Source organism: Sciurus carolinensis, chromosome 9 (genome assembly GCF_902686445.1).
Source record: "Sciurus carolinensis chromosome 9, mSciCar1.2, whole genome shotgun sequence".
Classification (NCBI taxonomy): domain Eukaryota; kingdom Metazoa; phylum Chordata; class Mammalia; order Rodentia; family Sciuridae; genus Sciurus; species Sciurus carolinensis.
In genome coordinates, this window is record NC_062221.1 from 78,460,660 (window position 1) to 78,488,329 (window position 27,670).

At 42.8% G+C, this 27,670-nt stretch overlaps 1 protein-coding gene across 1 annotated transcript; it reads right to left on the reverse strand.

The window, feature by feature from the left end:
* On the reverse strand, window positions 1-27,361 carry Tigit (T cell immunoreceptor with Ig and ITIM domains). The gene is made up of 5 exons (XM_047565000.1): window positions 27,265-27,361; window positions 24,914-25,062; window positions 23,227-23,553; window positions 19,888-19,997; window positions 1-2,227 (listed from the first exon to the last, which is right to left on the reverse strand). Coding segments are annotated over exons 1-5 (825 nt in total). The 5' UTR covers window positions 27,267-27,361; the 3' UTR covers window positions 1-1,990.
* Window positions 27,362-27,670: the final 309 nt, after the last annotated feature.

Sequence of the window (27,670 nt, forward strand, 5' to 3'; positions counted from 1 at the left end):
AATTACAAATGAGATAGTTTATATTTTTATTAATCTTATTGTCTTCAAAATTGGGCATGTGTTTTATGCTCACAGGTCATCCCAGGTCGGACTAACCTACCTCAAGAGCTACATGTGAAAAATGGTTACTGTCCTAGACAGCACGCATCCCCAGAAATCTGACTGTTGGGGGATTGTATTCTCAGAGGAGAATCTAGTTCAGTGAATTACATTTTGAAATTTATTTTCTGTCCAACTGAACGTCATTTTAGTAAACTGACTCATTTCCAACATCTAAAGGCCCTTTGGTATCTTATCACTATCTCAATGGTTTGGAAACGTCTCCCAATGACCAAAATTAGGTTAAGTAACAACAAACTCTCAGTCCAACCTCAGCTCAACATACATCTCCTCCAAATAAAAGTATCACTCACTCTCTGTCATGGCATTTTAGTTCATTTCTAATTCATGAATCATGTTCTACTCCTAACCAATTTTCATTACTAGTTCTGCAAGAAAAATACTGTGAACTGCCATAGTAAACAACAGCATTTTACACTTATCTTTCTTCTAAAGGACCAGAGCTTGAGACAGATTTCAGTTCATTGCTTCTAACTACATACCATTTGGAAGGAAGGTGAGAAAAAATAAAAATACAAATACAAGGAGAATTAGGAGTTGAATTGTCTTCTTGTTCAACTCCCTGCCTAGTTCTTAGGGAGCAGGGATTACTTCACATTCTCTCTCAATTCCAGTGCCCATGAAAGAAAATCGTGGTAACGCCAGCCTCTCTGTTTGTTCCTCTAGAAGTTGGTAGAAGGATCAAGTCTTTTAAATTCAGTTTGAATACAGTTCAACAGAAGTGAACTGCTCAGATGCCCCATTCCTGGCACAAAGAAGTCAGGAGTAGATAAAAGTGTTCAAAGAAGCTAGTTTGAGGGTGTTTACTTTTTAAAATCTCTATCACCCACTAGCAAGAGTCTCTATTTAAAAAATCCAGATTTTTTCCATCTGTTTTCAATGGATCACTGGTAGACTGATCCAGAAAAGGTGCATATTGGCTCAAACACCAGGACTCAGTTTCCTCAGTAGACACACACTTCCTGGGGGCCTCCCCAGCATACAGGGCTGGAAGAGCCTGGGATCCTCTGTATCAGGACATCACATGTGAACTCTGAGTACATCACAAAAAAGGGGACTTGAAGTTCCTGTCCAGAGAATAAAATCTGAGGTTCCTCACTTCCCTGGGTGCCTGGGCCTTCCCCATGGGACCTTTACCTCCATAGACTCCGGTTCCTGCTTGTTCCCTAAAAAACTCCTCCCCACACCAGTCCAGCCTCATTGATCCCTTTGTGCCCCAAGCCACTTCACCACAGCTAAACCCATCCTGACACCTCGCCCAGAACTGACATCTCTTCCTGAAAGCCTGTGTCCTTTGTCTTCATCTTCTTATGACCTTTTAATGTAAATGTTGTCTCCCCATTTCGCAGTATGTTGGTAAGGGCAGAGGCAAGGTTTAGTCATCCTTGGGCATCCCCAAAGAGGCTGGAACCATGCCTCATTCATAAATTGCCTTGAATGAATGAATATTTATGAAGATGACAGGGATAAATGATACATCTTGGCTTTGTACCTGTATCATTCTCATCATCCACCACAAACTCTGTAGCACAAAACCCTGTCCAGCACTATTATGAGGAATGTGTTTCTCGGAGTCACAGGGTCACCTGAAAACACTAGATTCAAAGCCAGTCATGGGCGTTTTGTTTTTGTTTTTTAACCTCACATTAATGATCAAGATGCAAGTTTCACCTCTGGTCTTCCATAAGAGAATGGAAGGGTAAGATAGAGGAAGTGAAGATGGAGAAGAGGATGATATCCATTCACTCTATTGAACATACAGAGAGAGAGAGAGAGAGAGAGAGAGAGGACTTATGCAGAGGACAGAAGCTTACACATTCATCCATAATACAAAGCCAGGAACATATCTCCCAGAAGATGCTTCAGATTGCTAACCAGTCTCTGTGAGGAAGTTGAAGCTCCCCAGGCTTCTATAACTCAGGACATTAAAGTAATCATGAGGCTCAGCATAGTCATCTTCCCTCTGCACACTGCAGAGGCCAGCAGGGGTAGCTTCTGCCTGGACACAGCTTCCAGGGGATGAGGAGATGCTGGGGCTCCACTCCTGCTGTTCTGATGGTGATCTCCTGAGGTCACTTTCTGCAGAATGGATTCTGAGAGATGTCTTCTAGAAACAAATTACAAAATAAGTATATGGTGATGATATTCACAAACATCCCTAATGTGACATGTGGTTATGATCATGTCCCTTTCTTACCCTCCAAATGCACACACACAGGCAAACTTGTTCTTACCAACACCAATCCTTTAGCCCTTAATTCTGCAACCTTGTTGCAGTTGGATCTCCACACTAACAGCTCCACCAAGACTGCATCGCCACACATGCAGTATGCTCCACATCCTGTTACTTCCTGTTCACTATGTCCAGTGAAGCCACCTTTGGTCTCTATTTTCTTTTACTTTTTATTGCATTTGACACTGTTGATTTCTCCCTTTTATAAATGTTCTTTCTTGGCTTCTATGACATCACTTTCTCCCCATACTCCTTTGCATCCTCTTTCACCTGCCCCGCACCACCACCTTAATCTTCAGCCAGATCTGCTCTTTTTCTCTTTGAACATTGGATCCCCAAACTGAGGTTCTCCAGCATCCTGTCCTCTCCTTTCTCACATTAAACTCTCTCTCTCCGCCCACCCCACAGTTACTAAGTTACGTTGTCCATATGTAAATCTACAGCTAGCATCTGTCTGCTGAAGATTTCCAAATCACTATCCAAATGATCCCAGGCTCTGCCCTGTGTTCCCGAACCAGGTGTCCATCCACTAACTGGGCATCATTGGCTGATGACTCATGGAAAGTTTAGACAGCTTGTCCCAAAAGAAACCATCATGTTCCTCCCCCACAAACTGCTCCTGCCTCTACATTCTTTACTCTGGTTTATGGCACCAGAAACCTGGAAGCGAATGCTGAACTCCAGTCATCCAAAAAACCCACCTGATTTTACTCCATCTGTGCTTCAGGTCGTCTCTGCCACCAGCACTTCATATCTGCCTGACTCTAGACTCCCTGTGACCTCTAATCCAACTTCACATAGCCACCAGTAGTGATCTTTCAAAAGTGAAAATTGGATCTGTCCATAAGTCCACTTAAGACCCTTCAATAGCTCCCACTGCATACTGGAGGGGTGCTTCACCTGGCATGCACAGTTGGACTTCAGGGGATTTGCAAATACCCTTCAATTGCATTAAAAAGTTAATTTTAAGTAGCATTCTTTGGGAAAGAATATCCATAATTTCACAACATTGCCCACAGGAGACTGAAGCCTCCAAAACACCTTTAGGACTTGGTCATACCCACCTTTCCAGCTTCATCTCCTGCCTCCTACCTCAATTCTTGGAGCCTAGGTGCCAGACAGCTACCACTTATTAAGAGTCTTGTTTGATCCCAGCTTGGACAAGGTTCTGCATGGAACTCAGAAACCACTCTACTGTGTCTACTTTTGGATGAGCTGGAAAGGACAAGAGGAAGCCTCGTGCCTCAGAACGAATCCAGCACTGACTCAGATTAGGTTGATTCCAAGCCATGCTTTCTCCTCAGTTAAATGGCTTTTCTCTCACAGATTTGCAAATGCCAGACACTCTTCCTTCCCTCCCAATTTTGTATATGCTGTGCCCACTCATTCCATGTAGTTCCATGAAGTTTTCTATTTATTCTCCCCAACTCAGTTCTACAGCATGTTGTCAAGAAGCCTTCTCTGACCCCCTTCATCCTGTGTGCTGGAATACAGTCCTGGAGTTCTCTTTTGTAATATTCAATGCTGTCTGGAACTTATTTGTTTATCCTTCTATCTTCTCCATGCTCTGAAATGTGAGGTCACTGAAGGAAGGGTCTGGCTCTATTCCTTTTTGTAACCTCAGAGTCCATAACAAAGCCCAATATATGTCTTAGGGACTGAAATGCAGATGCATACCTGGGCACACATACAGGCATGGCATACACGTGCACACACACACACACACACACACACACACACACACACCTACAGTCCCATATCTAAAAGAACCTGATTTTCTAAATCAAAGTAGAGTCTCATGACCAGTCAACTACAACAATAGGGCAGAACAGTGACATTTGTTTAGTAAAATCAGGGATACGCAATCAGTCAAAACATCCATGTGTGAGCATCATAGGTGAAGGTTGTGCTAAGACAAGGAAATTGAAGACCAGCAGGCACAAGTAGGATGGCAGAAGAAATGCTTGTTGACATCTCAGTGCAAAGTTGACACCCCCTCAACCTTACTGAAGAGCGCTGTAATGCAGGTCACCTGACCTCACCATATGTCTGAATGACAGAATCACAAAGAGCCACACAGGCATGGAAAATAGCAGCAAAAAATGCACATGGAATTTCCTTCTGCCCACAACGACTACTTCCAAGGTGAGAAACATTGACTCTGGCATCATCTACTGTCAAGCCCAGCAGTGCACAAGTATAGGCTGTGAGGCTGAGAGGGAGGGCATGGGGCTGTGTGGATGGGCACAGTGAACAAATATCAAAAATTAGGGCTGGTGAATCACTGCAGGCCTGGAGGAGTTGGACCTAGAGACAGCTACTCTCAGAAGCACACAGACAAGTCAGTGGTCACTCCTTTACAATCTTAATCTTACAAGGTTAAGATTCAAACCTTAACATGAATATGAAGAAGATGGTTATCGTAGCTCATGCTGTAAAAGAACTACTGCATCCCCTGATGCAATCCAATTCGTTTTGAAAATATGAACGCTCAATTCTTTCTCAAAGAACTAATAATGACCTTTGGTGCTTATGTGTTCTTGTTCCCATTCTTGGTAAGACTAGCCATCCTTGTCTTTTAAGCTTAAAACTATTTTGAGTTCCAAAAGTCCTCTGAGAAATGCAAATATGCCTGAGATGGGTCCCTCAGCTGTTCCATTTTCATTCTTCCTCTGTGAGGGATCTATAATTATAATTGGTATAAAAAATAGGTCTGGGATTAATGCACTGATGTTGTCTTCAAGGACCAAAGAAAACGATAGAGATCGCAGCTGAGTCCTCCCAGGACAAACATTGGCCTCAGGAGAATGTGAGAATGGACGTGGGGTTGGCTGAGCCATTGGACAGGATCTGGACATACAAGTCTTTCTTTTATCTCATCCCCCAGGGGCACTTTTCTCAGTGTCTGCTTAGCCAATAACATTTATTCATATTAAATTCATAAACTATAGTTTTCAACACCAGGTATTATGATGAACTATGGTAAGTAAAATTTGTAATGATTATAAGAACTTAATAAATAATGGTTATCAAGACATGCCAATAAAAAATTCCAAGTGCCTTATTAAATGAATTGTTTAACTGAAGTTTCCCTACATCTTTATGAGGGAAAGCCATAATTATTCAGAGTTTACAGATAAGACTTAGTAAAATTAGGTGACTTATCTACCAAACTGGTAGGGCCAGGACTCAAACTTAGGTCTGCCTGATTCCAAAAACTAGGTCCCTAAATAGTGCAACCTGCTGGCTTCTCGGTTCTGTAGGGAATGCCATTGATACCCTACTCAGAGTCCTCCACCTGTCTGGTTCTTCCATTCCACAGAAGCTGGAAGCATTAAGCTGTGAGCTCACAGCTACACACAACTCTGGTGAGTTGCTCTCGGCCTTTCCTGATTAGCAGCCAGTGGTCATTGACTGGCTGAAGCAGGTTTTCAAAAGACCAGCTCCTTCCCTGAAGAAGCAACCAGCTTTGTATATAATTCTTTCTTCAAGTAAGTCTCCAGCTGAGGTCACATTCATGATGAGCTTTCCTCCCTTAGCCTATACTGTACCCCTCACTACCCTTCATCAGAGAATCCTTCCCAATAAATCACTCTCAGCAGTTGCTCCTGAGAAGGATGCTGCAAGGCAGCCCGGAAGGGTGGAACTGGGGTGGGTACACTTCCCAGTGGTGGCAACACTGCCTCCAAGACTTGTGAGGAAATGGGATGAGACACAGATGGAAGGGGACTATGAGCTGGTGCAACATCTCCGTATTTGATAAGTATGGGGTAAACAGAAACTCTTACGACTCTGGGAGTGAATGGATTTTGACAAAGTCCCCTGATACACTGAACAGAAATTCACAGGTTCAAACACATCAACTTCCAACAAAGTGTGGAAGTCAAAGCTCCTTCTTGACAGCCTCTAAAAGAGACACTCATCTTCAGCAGCTGAAGACCAGGTCCAGTAGCTAATTGTAAGAGTAACAGAACCTCACAGGACTCACAGATTGGGCAAGTCTTCCATGCCAAAATCAGGGTCTTAATAGGAAAGGAGGAGACTCTGAGTCCTGGGAGGAAACCTCTGGGTAGGTGCATGTGAGAACCTTGAACCATCTGCTTCATTTGCACCACCAGGAGCTGTAGAAGAGGTTCACTTTCCTTGATAGAATATAATCCTTGCTAGAACCCACCTACTCCTCCACTACTGGCCAGAGACCCTTAGATAGGGTAAAACTGTCAGTCTACATTAATGGTGGAAGTGATGAGTCTGCTAAGGAAAGGGAAAGGTTATACAGAAAAGGATTTGGCTAACATAAGAGTGAATCCTGAAGGTGATGGACCTGGGGTGGATGAGAATATGAAGACGAGATGAAGGATAATTTACCAATATTGGCACGTATCTTATGACTCAAGATTTAACACCTTTGTGAGGGCCACAGGAGAAAAGTAGAGTGTACTGTTTCAACAGAGAGGCTAACACTGCTCTGGCAGACAATGGAAGAAGAAAACAAAATGCTCAGAAAAAGGAGAATGGTACAATGAACCTACCAAAATTGGGATTGGGAAACTAAGGCCCCTGGATCACATCTGGCTCACTGCTGGTTTTTGTACAGCCCACAAGACAAAAATGGTTTTTACATTTTGAAGTGATTAGGGAGAAAAAAGAATAAGTAATATTTTATAACACATGAAAATTGCAGGAAATCTAAATTTTAGTGTTTATAAATAAAGGTTTATTGGAACAAAGCCATATTCATTCATTTAAATATTATCTATACTGCCTCCACACTACAATGGCAGAGTTGAATTTTTGCAAGAGACCATATGGCCCACGAAGCCTAATTTACTGTCTGGCCTTTTACAGAGAAACTTTGCCAATTCCTGTAGTAAATAATTTCAAGAATCTGACAGTTGATTATGTTGGATCTTCTAGAGCAGAACCAGAGAGTGCTTCTTGTCCTAAGGTGAGAATGAATGTTCTAGTAAGGGCCACTCTAGCATCAGTGAGAGGGTCAGTGACCTCTCTCCTCTACAGGCAGGGACTGAAGTAGGAGATGCTTCTGCAGAACTGGATCCCTAGTAGCAATGGAATGAGGACACCCCAAAATAAGAGGGTACAAATGGCAGCACTTTAGAAACAAAGTGGATGTAATTACTGTAGTAGGAGCCAAAAAAGCCCGATTCGAGGGATATTAAGATGGCTAATAGAGCACAGTGTTCCCAGGAGAAATGTAGATGGGCAGCCAACTGGAGCATTGCTTGGATATTGAATCAAAGAACATTAAAGATACATGAGAGAAGGCTGAAGTCAGTCAGCCCTGTGGAAATTCTAGATCCCTTGCCCAGTTTCCTGCTCCCTAAACAGTACTGGTATAGATAAGATCCACTTGTCCCTGAGCTCCAATCTCCAACCTTCTCCATCCTCTTCTGTGCCCTGAGAAAAGTACACCAGATATACTGCATAAATGGGTTCTCCTGTCCTCCATCCTAAGTTTGGGTTCAGTTGATTGAGAACAGTAGGGGAAGGGAAGAAAAGAGATTGAAGTGACAGCAACTATTCCCTGCTTTCTCTCTGCAGGCTGGTCTTGAACTGATTGTGACACTCAATTGCTGATTACAGCACTTCTCAAGGTAGCCCCTCCATATGACTCTCTTTCCAGGTTCCAGTAGTCATGCCCTGTGATCTCCCCTAAAGAATAAGGGGTGGTTACTACATACTGCTACCACCCCCTTTGTAAAGTTTCCTTTGTAAGTCCCTTTAATAAGTATTTTAGTCAGCTTTTTCACTGCTGTGACTAAATGACCTGAGAAGAGCAATTCTCGAGGGGGAAAAGTTTATTTGAGGGCTCATAGTTTCAGAGTTCTCATAGAGAGAGCTCCATTCCTTGGGGCTCAAGGTGAGACTGAATATAATAGCAGAAAATTATGGTGAAGGAAAGTGGTTCACATAATGATCAGGAAGTAGAGATAGAGACTAAGCTCAGCTCACCAAATATATTGGAAAAAAGGCACACCCCCAAGGGCTCATCTCTTCCAGCCACACCCTACCCACCTTTAGTTACCACTCAGTTAATCCCTCACAGGGGATTAATGCACCGATTGGGTTAAGGCTTTCATAACCCTGTTGTTTCATCTCTGATGTTCTTGCATTGTCTTACACATGACATGTCTTCACATCCAAACCACAACAATAAGCATTCTCAAACAATGTAATTTCAAATTATGTGTTCCATGTGGGACCTTGAATAATACATACATAAAATGTTTTGGATGAGAAGACAGAGAGCATTGGAGGCTATAGTCAAGATTCAGGACAAAAGTAGAAAGGACCTGAACTAAACAGGAAACAGTAGAAATGTCAAAGAGGGCTGGGAAAGAAAACACCACAGACAGGGAACAACAGGAATAGCTACTGACTCTATTTGCACCTTTTCTTCTTTCTCGATCTCCATCCTGACCAAAGTTAGTCTGGGTTCCTGGGATGAAAATGAACCAGACTTGAACACTTAACAGAAAAAATGTGTTCTATTGCCTCTAAAGAGCCTTTAATCCTTCCCTTCCAGAGCTGCATAATGCTGGTGGCAGCAGAGGACATCTGTTCACCAACCACCACGGCAGCTCTCTTCCCACCTCGCGGATCAGTGTAATCTCTCCTCCTCTCCCACTGACCTATCACTTCTCTTGTCCTCACTTTCCCTTAGAGGTTTCATTTCCTAACCATGTCAGTTGTGACACCTGTGACATAAATGAAAATATTATGGACTGCAGGTTTCCATGTTAGTACCAGCCACATCTCAGTCCCCAAATCAGCAAGGTCCCACAGGTGCCTTTGAACCACTGGACCTATTCTTGGGGAAGACCTGGGCAATTTGTAGCTCTCTGAGGATGCATGACTTTGGCTCTGCCACCAAAATATCTATCTGCATCCTCATTTCAGTCTCTTCTCCATCAGGGAAGATTAGATTAAGGGATCTTGGGCTCTCCTCATTTGTGCATCAGGTTGGAGACAGAATGTATGTCAAATAGAACATATTATTTTTTATATTATACCCTTGTTATTGATGGTAGATTAAGAAAAAGAGAGTAGGTTTATCTACACAGAAAACTGACAAAATTTAAGATGTTAAATATTGGGCTAAAAGTTCAAGACCTTCCTTGATAATACACATCTGTGGAGAAAATGTATAATCCCATGAGCAGCATTGATAACACTAGAAAAACATATACAATGAGGTCAAGGCAAAGATATAAAATTAAGACTGTTCAAAATGCAAAATACTATGAGGTTTAAGCTGGAGAATATTATAATAACACTTTTTTTTTTTTTGTGGTGTTGGGGATCAAACCCAGGACCTTGTGCTTGGAAGGCAAGCACTCTACCGACTGAGCTATCTCCCCAGCCTGTAATAACACTTTCTTATTAAGGAATTCTCGTTTATGCAATTCATCCAAAATTTGAGATCTGGGGAGGAAATCAAGTGTCTGTGGTCTTCAAAAGATTAACACAAGTAAAAATAAAATAAAACAAAAAATTTAAATAGAAGCTAAATTAGAAAAAAAGACAAAATCAGAGGGTGGTTCTTCTCTGGGAGAGGGAGAAAGAGTAAAAGAGGGTAAGAACCCACAAGAAAACAAAATGGAACCAGAGACTAAGGGCACAAAATTTGATGAAATTCTTCTCTCACTGGGACTACAGAGGACCCAGTCAGACGGAAGGAAAGTGAGCTACTCCTGTGAGGACCTTGACCCCAAACAGCCCAAGGTAGAGCAAAGGTAAGCCAGCTGAATTTACCTGCTTGTAGGAAGTCAAGCTTCAGATGCAAATGTGAAAGATGACATCCAAAAGAGGAGCTTTGCTTCAGGTGGCCCTGTGGTTGACTATGTTGCTTTGAACCAGACCTTTCACTGAGAGAAGCTAGTAAATATCAACAAAATATTAGAAACATCTGTTTGAAGAAATTAGAGATCTGAAAAATTGGTGTGGTATCTGGGGGCGAAAGCAAGATGCAAAAGAAGGACACGCAGAGAGAGAGAGAAGGTGAGAAGGTGGGACAGTTTCTCCTGGAGACAATTGCCTTAAAGTTATAGCTGAGAGGCAGATAAGCTGCATAGAGCTTCTGACAGAGGGACCAAAGTTGGGTTCAGAAATCACCTTGGAAGGGAAGACTTTGGAAAACATGTTTTTCCACTGGGTCCCAAAGGACCACACCCCAAGAGCAAGGGACTAGCAGAAATTGAAATCTAGTTGAAAGTCTCTCAACATTGATTTAATTAAGGTGACCTGGGATTGTTAGTGCTCTAGACCTGCCACCCACCAGGTGCAAAGAGAATAGTCTCTGGAGGAAGATGATATTACCAGAGCCTCAAATCATTATTATCATTTTTCATGTAGAATTCACAGCACCTAATGAAAAGTGCTAGTCAAGAAGATAAGTTATGACCCATAAGCAAGTAAAAACAGGGAGTAGAAAAATACCCAAGGAGGATCCAATTAATAGAATGACTAGGCACAGACTTCAAAATAGATTATTTTTTTCAAATAATTAAAGACAAGATTGGGAATTTTGACAGACTGTGAACTATTTAAACAAAGAATAGATACATCATAAGAGATACTTTGCAACCTGGAAGGTATGTCAGAAGAAAGCATCTACTATGGCCATTTGGCTCCAGGCTTCACTCTCCTCCTTAGGAGCCCCAGGTTGCTCTGCTGTGCAGGAGCTGAAAAACCCTAGGGAGAAGGACTGGATCCTGAACACCAAGAAATGGTTCATAAAACTGGAGGGACACTGCCCTGAATGAAAGCAGGGAGCTTTAAGCAGAAAGCTTCCAAAGTGAATGTTCGATTGTCGGATCCAAGATGGCGGCCTAGAGGGAGACTGCACCTCCGGTCGCTCCACAACCCAGGAGTTAAGAAGGGGAGGCATTGAGAGACTCGGACTGAAGTGGAGCCACGGGTGAGTCTGCCCACTGGGTAAAGCTCGGCCCGGGTGGCAGGCCCAGATAGAGGTGGCTTATCGGAGCCGGGCAGGGCAGCTAGAGTCATCCACAGGCAGTCCTGCGCACTCCGGCGGTGGGCCCCGCCCACACAGCCAGCTTCTCCAGGTTCTCGGAACGGAACTGGCCCGCTAGTGAGAGCCTGTCTGAACAGAGCACGCTCCGAGTCCCGGAGCCCCTGCAGTGCAGTGTACTCCTGCAAAGAACCAGCGGAGAGCCTCGATCTGCAGTCAGCCTCAGGGATAAGGGCAGGGCAGCCGGAGACCTCTTCAGGCGGCACTGCCCACTCCGGCTGCGGGCTCTCTTCACGGGGCGATCCAAGATGGCGGCCTAGAGGGAGACTGCACCCCCGGTCGCTCCAGAACCCAGGAGTTAAGAAGGGGAGGCATTGAGAGACTCGGACTGAAGTGGAGCCACGGGTGAGTCTGCCCACTGGGTAAAGCTCGGCCCGGGTGGCAGGCCCAGATAGAGGTGGCTTATCGGAGCCGGGCAGGGCAGCTAGAGTCATCCACAGGCAGTCCTGCACACTCCGGCGGTGGGCCCCGCCCACACAGCCAGCTTCTCCAGGTTCTCGGAACGGAACTGGCCCGCTAGTGAGAGCCTGTCTGAACAGAGCACGCTCCGAGTCCCGGAGCCCCTGCAGTGCAGTGTACTCCTGCAAAGAACCAGCGGAGAGCCTCGATCTGCAGTCAGCCTCAGGGATAAGGGCAGGGCAGCAGGAGACCTCTTCAGGCGGCACTGCCCACTCCGGCTGCGGGCTCTCTTCACGGGGCGATCCAAGATGGCGGCCTAGAGGGAGACTGCACCCCCGGTCGCTCCAGAACCCAGGAGTTAAGAAGGGGAGGCATTGAGAGACTCGGACTGAAGTGGAGCCACGGGTGAGTCTGCCCACTGGGTAAAGCTCAGCCCGGGTGGCAGGCCCAGATAGAGGTGGCTTAGCAGAGCCGGGCAGGGCAGCTTGAGTCTTCCCAAGGTAGTCTTCCACACTCCGGCAGTGGGCTCTTCCCACACGGCCAGCTGCACGGTGCAGGCCCACAGTGAGAGCATTTCCGCACAGAGCCAGTTCCAAAACGTGGAACCAGTAGGGGGCTAGGGGCAGTATTCTTCGAATGAGCTGCTTTATCAGATTCCTCCAAGACATCAGGCTACTGAAGGCTGGGAGGTGATACACTGGAAATCTACTGGGACACTATAAGCCAATAGTGGAAAACTGCAATATCTCAGGGTCCCACTGACAACTGACCATTATGAGAAAACAAGGGAAGAAAATGTCCCAAACAAACCTAGATACTACATCAATAAAACCCAATGACAGCAGAGCAGAAGAAATGTCAGAAATGGAGTTCAGAATGTACGTAATTAAAACGATCAGGGAAGCTAATGAGGAGATGAAAGAGCAAATGCAGGCATTGAAGGAGGAGATGAAAGAGCAAATGCAGGCATTAAATGATCGCACCAATCAACAGTTAAAAGACCAAATACGGGAAGCAAGAGATCATTTCAATAAAGAGTTAGAGATACTGAAAAAAAACCAAACTGAAATCCTTGAAATGAAGGAAACAATAAACCAAGTTAAAAACTCCATAGAAAGCATAACCAATAGGATAGAACACCTGGAAGACAGAACCTCAGACATTGAAGACAAAATATTTAACCTTGAAAACAAAGTGGAACAAACAGAGAAGATGGTAAGAAATCATGAACAGAATCTCCAAGAACTATGGGATATCATGAAAAGGCCAAATTTGAGAATTATTGGGATTGAGGAAGGCTTAGAGAAACAAACCAAAGGAATGAACAATCTATTCAATGAAATAATAACAGAAAATTTCCCAAATCTGAAGAACGAAATGGAAAACCAAGTACAAGAGGCTTATAGAACTCCAAACATACAAAATTACAACAGACCCACACCAAGGCACATTATTATGAAAATACCTAACATACAAAATAAAGACAGAATTTTAAAGGCCGCGAGAGAAAAGAATCAAATTACATTCAGAGGGAAACCAATAAGAATATCAGCACATTTTTCAATCCAGACCCTAAAAGCTAGAAGGGCCTGGAACAACATATACCAAGCCCTGAAAGAAAATGGATGCCAACCAAGAATCTTATACCCAGCAAAACTTACCTTCAAATTTGACGATGAAATAAGATCCTTCCATGATAAACAAAAGCTAAAGGAATTTACAAAAAGAAAGCCAGCATTACAGAACATTCTCAGCAAAATATTCCATGAGGAAGAGATGAAAAAAAACGATGCAAATCAGCAACAGGAGGCGCTAGCCTAAAGGAATAGCCAAATAAAGGAGAAACCGAATCATGTCAAAAACAAATATGAGTCAATTGACTGGGAATACAAATCATATCACAATAATAACCCTGAATGTTAATGGCCTGAATTCATCAATCAAAAGACACAGACTGGCAGATTGGATTAAAAAGAAAAATCCAACAATATGCTGCCTGCAAGAGACACATCTCATAGAAAGAGACACCCATAGACTAAAGGTGAAAGGATGGGGAAAAACATACCATGCACACGGACACAGCAAAAAAGCTGGAGTATCCATCCTCATCTCAGATAATGTGGACTTCAAACCAAAACTAGTCAGAAGGGATAAAGAAGGACATTACATGCTGCTTAAGGGAAGCATAAATCAGCAAGACATAACAATCATAAATATCTATGCCCCGAACATTGGCTCATCCACGTACGTCAAACAAATCCTTCTCAATTCCAGAAATCAAATAGACCACAACACAATAATACTAGGCGATTTTAACACACCTCTCTCACCACTGGATAGATCGTCCAAACAAAAATTGAATAAAGAAACTATAGATCTCAACAACACAATCAGCAATTTAGACTTAACGGACATATATAGAATATACCATCCAACAAAGAACGAATACACTTTCTTCTCAGCAGCACATGGATCCTTCTCTAAAATAGACCATATTTTATGCCACAAAGCTACTGTTAGTAAATACAAGAAGATAGAGATACTACCTTGTACTCTATCAGATCATAATGGATTGAAATTAGAAATAAATGACAGAATAAAAAACAGAAACTTCTCCAATACCTGGAGACTAAATAATACACTATTATATGATGAATGGATAACAGAAGACATCAGGAGGGAAATTAAAAAATTCTTAGAAGTAAACGAGAACAAAGACACATCATATCAAAATCTCTGGGACACTATGAAAGCAGTACTTAGAGGAAGATTTATTTCATGGGGTGCATTCAAAAAAAGAAGTAGAAATCAACAAATAAACGAGTTAACACTACAGCTCAAAGCGCTAGAAAAAGAAGAGCAGACCAATACCAAAAGTAGTAGAAGACAGGAAATAGTTAAAATCAGAGCCGAAATCAACGAAATCAAAACAAAAGAAACAATCGGAAAAATTAATAAAATAAATAGTTGGTTCTTTGAAAAAATAAATAAAATTGATAAACCCTTAGCCACACTAACAAAGAGAAAAAGGGAGAAAACTCAAATTACTAAAATTCGGAATGAACAAGGAAACATCACAACAGACACGAGTGAAATACAAAACATAATTAGAAGCTATTTCGAAAATCTATACTCCAACAAAACAGAAAACCTTGAAGACATCAACAAATTTCTAGAGACATATGAACTACCTAAACTGAACGAGGAGGACATACACAACTTAAATAAACCAATTTCAAGCAATGAAATAGAAGAGGTCATCAAAAGCCTACCAACAAAGAAAAGTCCAGGACCAGATGGGTTCTCAGCCGAGTTGTACAAAACCTTTAAAGAAGAGCTCATTCCAATACTCCTCAAACTATTCCATGAAATAGAAGAGGAGGGAACCCTACCAAACTCGTTCTATGAAGCCAATATCACCCTGATACCTAAACCAGACAGAGACACATCAAGGAAAGAAAATTTCAGACCAATATCCTTAATGAACATCGATGCAAAAATTCTCAACAAAATTTTAGCAAATCGCATACAAATATATATTAAAAAGATAGTGCACCACGATCAAGTGGGTTTTATCCCAGGGATGCAAGGTTGGTTCAACATTCGGAAATCAATAAATGTCATTCACCATATCAACAGACTTAAAGTTAAGAATCACATGATTATTTCAATAGATGCAGAAAAAGCATTTGATAAAATACAGCATCCCTTCATGCTCAAAACACTAGAAAAAATTGGGGTAATGGGAACATTCCTAAACATTATAAAGGCCATCTACGCTAAGCCCATGGCCAATATCATTCTAAATGGTGAAAAACTGAAAGCGTTCCCCCTAAAAACTGGAACAAGGCAGGGATGCCCTCTTTCACCGCTTCTATTCAACATCGACCTTGAGACTCTAGCCAGAGCAATCAGACAAACCAAAGAAATTAAAGGGATACGAATAGGAAAAGAAGAACTCAAACTATCCCTGTTCGCTGATGACATGATTATATATTTAGAGGAACCTGGAAATTCCACCAGAAAACTTTTAGAACTCATAAGTGAATTCAGTAAAGTAGCAGGTTACAAGATCAATGCTCATAAATCCAATGCATTTTTATACATAAGTGATGAATCTTCAGAAAGAGAAATTAGGAAAACTACTCCATTCACAATAGCATCGAAAAAAATAAAATGCTTGGGAATCAATCTCACAAAAGAGGTGAAAGACCTCTACAATGAGAACTACAGAACACTAAAGAAAGAAATTCAAGAAAACCTTAGAAGATGGAAAGATCTCCCATGTTCCTGGATAGGCAGAATTAATATCGTCAAAATGGCTATACTACCTAAAGTTCTATACAGATTCAATGCAATTCCAATTAAAATCCCAATGATGTACCTCGCAGAAATAGAGCAAGCAATTATGAAATTCATCTGGAAGAATAAAAAACCTAGAATAGCTAAAGCAATCCTCAGTAGCAAGAGCGAAGCAGGGGGTATTGCAATACCAGATCTTCAACTCTACTACAAAGCAATAGTAACAAAAACGGCATGGTATTGGTACCAAAATAGACAGGTAGATCAATGGTACAGAATAGAGGACATGGACACAAACCCAAATAAATACAATTTTCTCATACTAGACAAAGGTTCCAACAATATGCAATGGAGAAAAGATAGCCTCTTCAACAAATGGTGCTGGGAAAACTGGAAAACTATATGCAATAGAATGAAACTAAACCCCTATCTCTCACCCTACACAAAACTCAACTCAAAATGGATCAAGGACCTCGGAATCAGACCAGAGACCCTGCATCTTATAGAAGAAAAAGTAGGTCCAAATCTTCAACTTGTTGGCTCAGGATCAGATTTCCTTAACAGGACTCCCATAGCACAAGAAATAAAAGCAAGAATAAACAACTGGGATAGATTCAAACTAAAAAGCTTTCTGCTCAGCAAAGGAAACTATCAGAAATGTGAAGAGAGAGCCTACAGAGTGGGAGAATATCTTTGCCAACCATACCTCAGATAGAGCGCTAATTTCCAGAATCTATAAAGAACTCAAAAAACTCTACACGAAGAATACAAATAATCCAATCAACAAATGGGCTAAGGAAATGAACAGACACGTCACAGAAGAAGATGTACAAGTAATCACCAGATATATGAAAAAATGTTCAACATCCCTAGTAATAAGGGAAATGCAAATCAAAACTACCCTAAGATTTCATCTCACCCCAATTAGAATGGCGATTATCAAGAATACAAGCAACAATAGGTGTTGGCGAGGATGTGGTGAAAAAGGAACACTCATACATTGCTGGTGGGTATGCAAATTAGTGCAGCCACTCTGGAAAGCAGTGTGGAGATTCCTCAGAAAGCTTGGAATGGAAACACCATTTGACCCAGCTATCCCACTCCTTGGCCTATACCCAAAGGACTTAAAATCAGCATACTACAGAGATACAGCCACATCAATGTTCATTGCTGCTCAATTCACCATAGCCAGATTGTGGAACCAACCTAGATGCCCTTCAGTTGATGAATGGATAAAGAAACTGTGGCATATTTATACAATGGAATATTACTCCGCAATGAAGAATGATAAAATTATGGCATTTGTAGGCAAATGGTCGAAATTGGAGAATATCATGCTAAGTGAGATAAGCCAATCTCAAAAAACTAAAGGACGAATGATCTCGCTGATAAGCGGATGAGGACATATAATGGGGGGTGGGAGGGGCTAGCATTAGGTTTAGGGTTAGGTTTAGAGTTAGGCTAAGGAGAGCAGTAAGAATGAAGGAAAGAAGGACTGTGTAGAGGGAAAAGAGGGGTGGGAGGGGTGGGAGGGGTGGGGGGGAGGGGAAAAATATAATAAACATCATTACCCTATGTAAACGTAAAAATAAATAAATAAATAAATAAATAAAGTGAAAAAAAAAAAAAAAAAAAAAGAAAGCATCTACTATGAAATATAATGAGACAAATGGATGGAAAATACAAAAAAAAAAAAAAAAAAAGAGAGACTCAGAGTTGTTTGGGAGAAAAGTGAAAATGTCTGAAAATACCTGTAATTAGAGCTCCAGAAGTAGAAGAAAGAAAGATTGGAGACGTTAAATATGAAGAAATAATGGCCAGGATTGACCTAAAACTGACAAAAACCATCGAAACACAGATTGAAAAGGCACTCCATCCCAACCCCAAACAGAATAAATACAAAGATGACTATACCTAATTATATCATCGTACATTTGTTGAATACTAAAGACAAGGCAATTTTAAAAGAACCAAAAGGAAAGAAAAAAAGTAGCGAAAACAAGACCAGGTTTCTCAACAAAACTATAGGAAGCTAGACAATGGAATAATATTTTCCTTGTGCTGAGAGACAATAATCACCAACATAGAATTCTATACCTAGCAAAACAAATATATCATTTTTAAATTAGGGGGAAAAACAAACAAAAACCAAAGTAAATCCTCACCCGCACACCTGCAGTAAAGGACATATGACAGAATTTACTTCAGGTAGAAGGAAAATGATCTCAGTTATAACACAGGACAGAGTAAAGAGCAACAGAAAGGGTGGATCTAAATGAATATTGACTCTTAAAATAATAAAAACCATTTCTTTGGGGATTTAAAATGTAGACAAAACTGCTGGGTATAGTGACACACACTTATAATCCCAGCAACTCAGGAAGCTGAGGCAGGAGGATCACCAAGTTCAAAGCCAGACTCAGCAACTGTCTCAAAATTAAACATTTTATAAAGGGACTGGGGATGTGACTGAGTGGTTAAGCAAACCTGGATTCAATCCACAGCACCCAAAAAAAATGTACAGATAATGAAAGGCATAGTAGTAACAGCAATAAGCTGGAGAAGGAGGGAGATAAAAAGAGCTAACATGCTCTGATTCTTGCATAACCTAGGGAATGATAAAAGTACTAATTTATTAGCACTAATAGAGATTTTAATAAGTTGGGGTACATAGCTAACAAATAGTTCTTTTTAATAAGGAAGAAAATTATTCTGAATTAAGGAAAACTTTAATTCAAAAGATGGCAAGGCGAATAGGGGGAATAGAAAAACATGAAGAAAAGAAGATGGTAGCTGTAGATCCACACACATCAGTAATACAGCACCAAGTACATAGTCCAGAGGGAGTAATTTTGGACTACAGAGATGAGTTATTAACTGACCACAACCATCCTTTGAGGGAAAGTGGGTCTGGATCGAGGAGGAATTTCTAGGGTAAAGAAGGAAAACAGTGTGGGATCACAGGCTGCATTCCCCAAAATATTTGTGTAGTGAACTGAATTATGGAGAGCTGGGCTACTAAAAGGATCCCAAAGAACAGCCATATCAAGGAGTGAGGATTTCCCTACTCATCCCAAGCAATAACTACCAGTTTGTGACAGCAAGGACACTGACATATTTCTTCACCATTACAAAGGTTTCACATGAAAGATGCCACCTGTTCATCACAAATTTGTGATACAGAGCAAGCAGAATGGCAATCCCCACTTTACCTATGAAGGAAGGAAGACCTGGAAACATTTAACTGACAACCCGAAAGTCATACACCCAGTGCCAAACTAGAAGCTAGATCTTTCAATTCCCCATCCACTACTCTTTTTACCACAAGGCCTCTAAGCTAAAGTAGCAGAGGATTTACAACCCATTGATCCTGCCATGCATCTTTTGCCCCCAGATTTTTGGTGTTTATTTCCCAGTACTACTTGGCACTAGGAAAGAGTTGTGAAAATTAAATGAGCTGCTATAAAGAAAGTCCTAACATATAGTAGACATCTTCTAAGATGCATGAAACGTCTAGTAGATAAACTCCTAGAGTAACGGCTTATGGGTCAGGCAGGAACCAGTAACTGTAGGTGACATTGAGACAGGTATGATACAGGTCCAACTCTCCAGGAGCTTCTAGCCTGGAAGAAGGACAAGGTAGAACAAGGCCAAGAAAAAAGCACAAGGGGCAAAGGGAAGGTCACATTTGGTTCTCTCTCTGGACAGAAAGGACACCTGAAAACAGCAGGGTGGCAGGGATGGGGTGCCTGTGACTGAAATGTGCAGCCATCATTACCTTTCTAGCCAATGCAACCATCCTGATGACAGCTATGCAGACGACCCCCATGCAGATGACCCCCAGCGCTGCCAGCAATGGGATCAGGAACCCGGCACTGTGCTCTGCCACTAGAGGGAGGACAAAATCGAGGTGAGTGGCAGAGACCCAAAGCAAAGCTGCCTTCCCCAGGGAAACCTCAGCTTCTAGACTCAGGGATCTGCAAGTCCCTCCCTCCAACCACAGGACTTGAGTCTTTAAGTCCAACTCTATGGACAGCAGAGCATCTATCTGACCTATCAGGAAATCAGTGACTAATCTCTCAAGCAGTGTCATGCCTCCTGTATTTGACCCAGTGCAAATCCTTTTTAACACTCCTTTCCTCTATTCAACAAGATCATTTTCAGTAATAATGAAATGAAACAACACCATCAGAAGAGAACACCAAAAGTGAACAATTTATTTTATTACACTTCATATATATAACCATGTAATTAAAATCAATTTAATTAGAAATACAATAAATTAATATTAAATTACAAAAAGAAAAAGCATGTGACCTTTCACCTTAAACCTTATTTCCAGCTAAGATGAGAAACCCTGGAGGGAGGACAGCTCTGGAGCCTCATCCTTTGCTGCTTTACCAGCACCTGACACACAGAAGATGTTAAGTATTTGTAGCATGAATGAGAGTATGAACAAGTGAACTTCTTTAAGACATAAAATGTAATGGAAAGGAAAAAGAGGCAAGAGGGGAATTTTGAAGACATGAGTCATATTTTATTTAAGGAGAATATGAGAGAAACAAAACAGTTGTCCTGATGCATGCTGTGCTATGGGTAGAGATTCTAGGCCACTTCGTCCCTCCTCTACCTCCACCCCAGGAGTTCAGACAGGACCCAAGAGTCCAGGACCGACTTGGAAGGACAAGGGTCTAGCAGAGGCCTGGCCCTACTTTCCTCTAAGGGCTGAGATTACTGGAATGGCAGCTAAGATCTCTGATCCTCTAGGACAAGGGCAGTACCTGATGTGTCCAAAAGCCCCTCCCAGTCTGAGGACTCAGTCTCAGTAGGCCAAGCCATGAAGTTCACTCGATAGGAAAGAAAGCAGGTAGGAGCCAAACAGCAGTCACCCTACAGAAGTCAGGGCCACTGCAGAGGGCTATCCACAGAGCCTGAACAGGACCTGTGCTCAGAGCTGGGGTCACCACCAGACCCTGGGGACCAGGATTGAGACTGGATTCGCTTATAGCTTGATGATAGAAGCAGAGGGATTAATACCATGACCACATTTAAGGGGAGGTTATGAAAATGAGTTAGTTTATGTTTAGAGATATAATTAGGACCAGAAAGTATTTTGGATACTGAGAATATCAACTTCATTGGAAATTTTTGTTTGTTTGAAATTAAAACATCAATTCCTCCTTCCACAGTCATATTCTTTGAAACAGAAGCAGCCCTAGAGCAAGCACCAGAGCACCAGAACATGCAGCTGGGGAAGGGGTAGACTCTGAAAGGATACTTAAGACTTATGCTTAGTAACAGGTGAGCTGTAGGGTTAAGTTAGAAATAGCTTATGTATACTAGAAATGTGGGCGAAGATTTGAGATTAGGGTCAGAAAGAAGCCAGGGTTGGAGTTAGTGCAAGTAATTATAAAGAGTTTGCACTCCAAGTAAGCAACTGAGCCCTTGAGAAACAGGAGGAGAACAGCAAGTGGTCAGTGGTGTCCCTGGTCGTTAACAATGGCAAAAAGAGTGGAAACATGTGGCCCTTAGCAGAGGCTGAGCAGGGCCGCAGTAGAATGTCTTCTGAGCACTCCCCAGGTGGCCCATGAGACACAGGGAAATCCCTTGCACCTTCATTTCTCCATTTTCATGTGGAGAATAGCTGTGCCTCTGTGGTCAGGGACAAGTATCCTTGTTAGAAGCATCAGTCCCTGAACATGTTTTAGCCTAGTCACGAGCAAACATAATATAGTTCCTCTATGGGCTCCAGTTCCTGGGAACTCCATGCAATGGGAGTGGGGGCGGGCTATCTTCTGCCTGGATCCCACCCTATCCCCAGTCCTACAGTGAGGTGATGGACCTTTGGGCATATGACACTTTGGCAAAAAGCCCCAAATGATCAGACCATCAAGTGGTTACACTTGCTGGGCTCCCTGCCTTATTTATCGTCTAAACCTCCTCTAACCATGAGGCAATAAATAGTATAATAAATGAGTATTTATTAAGTTGAACCTATTATGTGTTCAGCACTGTTCTAAGACCTTACTCAAAACAACTCATGAGATTGTTCACTACTTTTTATAAATGAGAAAACTGAGAGAAAGCTTAATTATTTACCCACAATATCAAACCCCAGCAATGTGATTCCAGAACCTAGGCACTTAACTACTCATTGCTTTTGGGCTAGGTTGGAACCAGCCAAGAAGTGCCATTTAAAAGGAAGATTAAGGTAACTTTTCATTTTCTCAATATACGCATAGTTTGAAAACTCATGAAGGTTAGTCTCCAACATAATTGATGGCAGCAAGTAGACATTCTGAGTTTGGAGGTCCATGGAGACAGAACACCTGTGTTAACATCATCCCTACCACTCTGAACAACTACAGCCAAGCCTAAACTTTTGTCTTTCTCAGTCAAATGAGAATCACATTCACAATCAATGCGAACATGGTGTTTACCACGCTCTAGGCACTGATGTAAGGACATTTTCATACAGTAGGTAATCCAATCCCACATTAGCACCTCATAAGGTCTTACATATGTCTTCATTGCACAAATGAAAAAACTGATGCTCAGAGGAACTGAGTAATCTTGTCTGAGGTCAATAACAGAAGAATTTGGACCCAAGCTGTGTGATGTCAGAAGTTGAGCTCTGAACTACTTCCTATACTCTCTCTCAGATATGATAATAATCCTTTCCCAACTTCTGGAGACATGGTTTAAGTATCCAAGTGGATAAGGACTGAAGGAATTTTGAAAACTCTGAAGTGCAACACCAACGCAATTATCATACATTAACTAGCTCTAATCTTTATAAACTTAAAGGCCAGTTATAATGTGTGTGATTGATACTAAACCAGTAAATGAGCCTATGACCTTACCAATTGGTCTTCCTTATAATATAGACAAGATGTGCTTCCCACTCAAGCTGCAAATTAGAATCACCAGAATACTTTGGGAACATGTCACATCCTTGCTCTGCCCCTAGAGATTCTGATTTCTTTGGTCTGGGTGAGGGCCCTGGTGTCAGAATTCTTTAAAAGCTCCGCAAGTGATCCAAATGTGCTCCAGGATTGAACTCTGCTCCCCAGACTGTGTCAGAACAGCATTTTCTATGCTGCTCCTGAGGAAATACCTGAGCTTCCTAGGACCTCCAGGAAGATGCTCCCCTCGTAAATCCCATCAGGGTAGGTGTGATAGATGCAGAAGTACTCTCCCGTGTCATTCATGGTCAGCGACTGGAAAGTGAGGCCCAGGCGAGGGCCTGGGGTCACCCGCTCACTGAAGACTGGGTTGATGTACCACCCAAATTTAGTATGACAAATGGCCAGAAGTTGGTCCCGCTGCTCCCAGTTGACTTGGGTCACTTCAGCCATGGTGGAGGAGAGATGACATTGTAGGATGACAGAGCCACCTTCCTCGGCAGAAATGTTCCCTTTTGTCACTATTGTGCCTGTCATAGCTTTTAGAAAAGAGGAAAAGGTCACATATGAGCCCCAGGTTAGCAGTGGGCCTGCAACCTTTCTACAGAAATGCCAAGGAGGTCAGAATTGGTTTTAGGAATGATCATTTCTTCAATCCATTCTGTCGCTCCTCTAAATAGACAATTATTATTTCCTGTTTTCAGTTCAAGAGGCATTCCTCTTCGTCCCTGTCATTCAAGTCTCCCAGCCCTAGCACATGGCTCCTGCCAGTCTCCTTGCCCCTTTTCCACACACCTCCATTCTGTCCAGTCCATCTTCTTTCCTCCATCACCTCTGCTTCCAGAGCTTTCTTCTGTTTCTCTGCCCCCACCCACTTAGCACCTTGTCAAAGCTGCACTTCCTCCCTCCATCCCTGAGGACCCCAGCCCAAAGCCACTTCCCTTGTCCTTTCACACTCCCTGCCTGTTGTATAATTAGCACTTTATTAAGGGCCTGGCTGATGACTGTGCGACTTAGCACTTCACCCTCTCAGGGCTGTCTACCCTCGTGACCAGCTCTTTGATTATTTCCACATGCTTATTTTGTCTCCTCCAGAGATAGCACTTTTCTGTGTACTCCAGCAGCCTACTCCTGTGCGGGGTGCCTTACCCTTTGAAGTAAAACCTGGCTATTTGGTTGAAGGACATTTGGGGTGTCTGGAAAATCTTTCATGGAAGCTAAAAAATTCAGAAGGGGACTTAGCCAGAAACTCTGCTTCTCCCAAGCAAAACTATTTTCTCCAATGCTCACCACCCCCAGCATCCTGGGGTGCCTTTCTAGTCTTAAAAGTTTCAGGAAGCAACATTAATTTGTTTGCACTTCAGTTTTTAAATATTTCTGTCCCCCTGTCTCAGAAATATTTGTCTAAGGTTTTTATTATAGAAGAAATCAATTTAACAAAAAATCACTTCTGCAATGGTCAACACCTCTGGAATCTGTGAAGAAGATATTTTTGATCCACAGAGAACTACTACCAATCACCTAGAAGATTCCTCAAAAATAGAAAAGAGGATGGAGCAGGAGAGAGTTTCTAAAAGCAAACTGCTGATTCCTCCTTTTTGTCCTCCTTCTTACTCCCCTCTACTTCCCCTGCCTCCTTTCTTATGCTGGCAGGTTGGAGCCCCCCAACCCTGAAGATCCACAACCCTGAGCATCAGCCACCCAATATAGATGGTATCTCATTCTCAGAGAAGGTCTTTTCTCACACGAGGGTACACAGGACTCTGAGAACCATGTTTCCTTGCCTCACATTGGCAGCAAGCACTCCGAGACTTCCCTCCACGAGAGTGCCCTGGTCTCTAGGTCAAGCTCAAATTTGCTCTTTCCTCCTCCCCACTTGGATAGGTTTCCAGGCCTTACCTGAGGCGAAGAGAGCCTGCCTCAGCCCCTGGGCCCAGATCAGGAGTAGACACCAGTGCATGCTTCTGCCCAGGGGGCCTACAGGAAGCAGGTGTGGCCTCTTCTGTGACCAAAACTGGCCGACTGCAGATGGCAAGGCGAAACTGAGCCTGCGAAGAAAGAGGGTCTCGGAAAAACTGAGTTCACAAAAGCAATGTCAGAAACAGATAAGCTCTCGACAAGTACACAAACTACATAGGGTGAGCCACAAGAAAGACCATGAAGGAAACACATTGAAAAGTAAACAAAAGTGTGGTTAAAGGTACACTAGTCTCTGGTGACTGTTAGTCAATTGATTAAGTTCTGCCTTAATGCAGTTTTTAAAAATCAGACTTTAAAGAGTTCAAGGGCATCAGAGCAGTACCTAAGATTCTGAACAGTACCTACTGATCCTGAACAGCTTACCAGGCTCCCCCACATCCCCCTGCTGAAGAATCTGCACCCTAACAAAAACTTATAATTGTGGGTACTTGCAGGCCAACACGGTACTCAAAATCTAACAGTTGGGGACAATGCATGTGTGGGACAAGGGTCAAACAGAGCAATTTTCCCCTGAACGATATCCTCTCCTTGAATCTTTATTTCTTTGGTCTTGTGTATCTGGATTGAGATTGTTGAACTCTGGTCCAGTTCCTCTGATACAGTAGAATCAGAGAACACTATAAGAGCAAGTGTTCCTGTACACAGGGAACCCGTGAGAGTCTGAAGTATGGAGAAGAGTGAGTCCTGCAGACCTGATTTTGGAAAGGGATTGGTTGATGCTTTTCGGGGACTCTTGTCTCATCGCTATGTCCTACTGTTGACCTGCCCTTCCTTCCTCTCCCCTGCTCTGTCTTTCTCTCCCTTCATTCATTTAAAAGTCCCTGAGTGCCTACAAAGCGCCAGACGCAGAGGTTTGAAGATACCAAGGTGAGTAGTCATAGCTTTACTAAGCTTGCTTTCTGGTGAAGCCACTTGGGAGAGGAGATGAAGGACCATATTCATGGGCCTCCTAGGCTCTCAGCACAGCTATCCTGAGCAGGCTCCATGGTAGAAATCCCCAATATCTGTATCTCCACCAGGGAGAACATCCAAAGCCTAGTCCTGCTCCCTTCATTCCAGCCACATTCAGGTTCAGCCCTCCTTCTCCCCTGCAGGGTACTCAGAGCAGCTTCTTCCCCTCCCTGGGTTCTTCCCATCCTTCACTCCACACATGACCCTCACAGCCCCCTCCAGACCCTTAGGCAATGTATGCCTTACCAGCTTCTCTCTGCCCACCCAAATTCCACCTGTCCTTTAAGGTTCACATCAGGAGACATCTCCACTACCTTTCAACAGCTGCAATGTCTCAGCTGAAGAAGTGATAAAACCTAACACTTGTCTAAGGGGAAGTGCTGGGTCAAACAGGAGGGGTTTTATCCAAATCAGTTGCCAGGGCAGAGGTACCAGAGGTGGAAGAGCCATGGACAGCTAGTGGGGTTGCAGCACAGACAAAGGTAGATACTCAGACTTACAGCTCAAATTTCTATAGTGGAGCAGGCAGAGGCCAACAAGGTGGGACCTACCTTACATAATGAGAAATCCAAAGAAACCTAGAGTTGCTTTTTGAAAAAAAGCTTAAAGAAATTTTCTATTTATTTCTAAGCAACTAAGTCAGTAGAAACATGATCAAGTCCATTTTGATCTGTGGTGCTCTTCATTTAAGGGTAACAGTTAACAGACTATGGGGTAATACCAGAGACCCAAGTCATCCTGGCTTGGTGACCTTGGGAAAATTATTCAGCCACCCCAAGTCTGTTTCCTCCTCTGCATATAAGAATAATAATACTTCCCGCAGAGGATTGTTATAAGGATTCAACAAACTGATATCTGGTAAGGTGCCTTGATAACAATATCAAAGAAGTGAAAGGATAATCAGAAGAGGATACCCTTCTCTATCTAATGTATTTTACCAAGAGTAAAACCCCAATCTCCAGACTACAAAGTCATGGTTCTAAAACACCTTCTTAATCCTATGGATCTGAGATAAAAATAAGAGGATATGATGTTTCTGCAGGGAAGGGGCCACTGTGCCAGCCAGAGCTTGAGGCTGCCATAGTGGAAAGTAACCAACAGAAGCTTCACTCCATGGAACCTCTGCAGGTCCCTTTGTGGACCTCTTACAGAGACTCCAGGTAGGGAGCTGTCTGATCCATCTGCCCAGCCAGAGTGAGCAACTCAGCTCTGGGAAGTGGCCTGGCAGAGGGCTGCCAAAACCATCCTGTGCTTCGGGGCCAGTCCCAAGCCGCTGAAGCACAGTAGAAACCTGTGAGGCCAGGCAGGTGCCGACTCACATTTCCGCTGGAGGTTGTGGGCTGGATGGGCCTGGTCAGCCTTGGTGCAGCTGGGTGGATATGGGTGCTGGAGAGCAGACTTCACATTTGCCTGAAAAGGGGAAGAAGTGCACATTTAGCATGTAAAAAACACTCTCCGGGATACCCTTCCATAGCCCAACTTGCTGAGAGCCCCCCCCAAAACCCCAGCCAACTACTCAGGCCCAGTCCTGACAACATGTGGCTGGCAGGGACCGCAGCTCTGAGCAAAGAGGTCTGAGTGGTCATACTTTCCACAAGGTCTGTGAAAAACAGGAAACAACAGGGGGTCCTCTCTTGAGACAGACCAATTTCTCAGCAGAGTTTTACATTCTCCAGCCTCTCCAGACTTCTCTCTGGCTTGGAAGTGGGGGCAGGAGCTCCAGGG

What these genes read in the sequence shown, in the direction of transcription:
- Tigit (XM_047565000.1), bottom strand. An exon ending in GCAGGCTCTCTTCGCCTCAG is followed by an intron (nt 23,554 to 24,913) that starts GTAAGGCCTGGA and finishes CTTTTCTAAAAG; the next exon opens with CTATGACAGGCACAATAGTG. An exon ending in TGGTTGCATTGGCTAGAAAG is followed by an intron (nt 2,228 to 19,887) that starts GTAATGATGGCT and finishes ATTTGTTTCTAG; the next exon opens with AAGACATCTCTCAGAATCCA.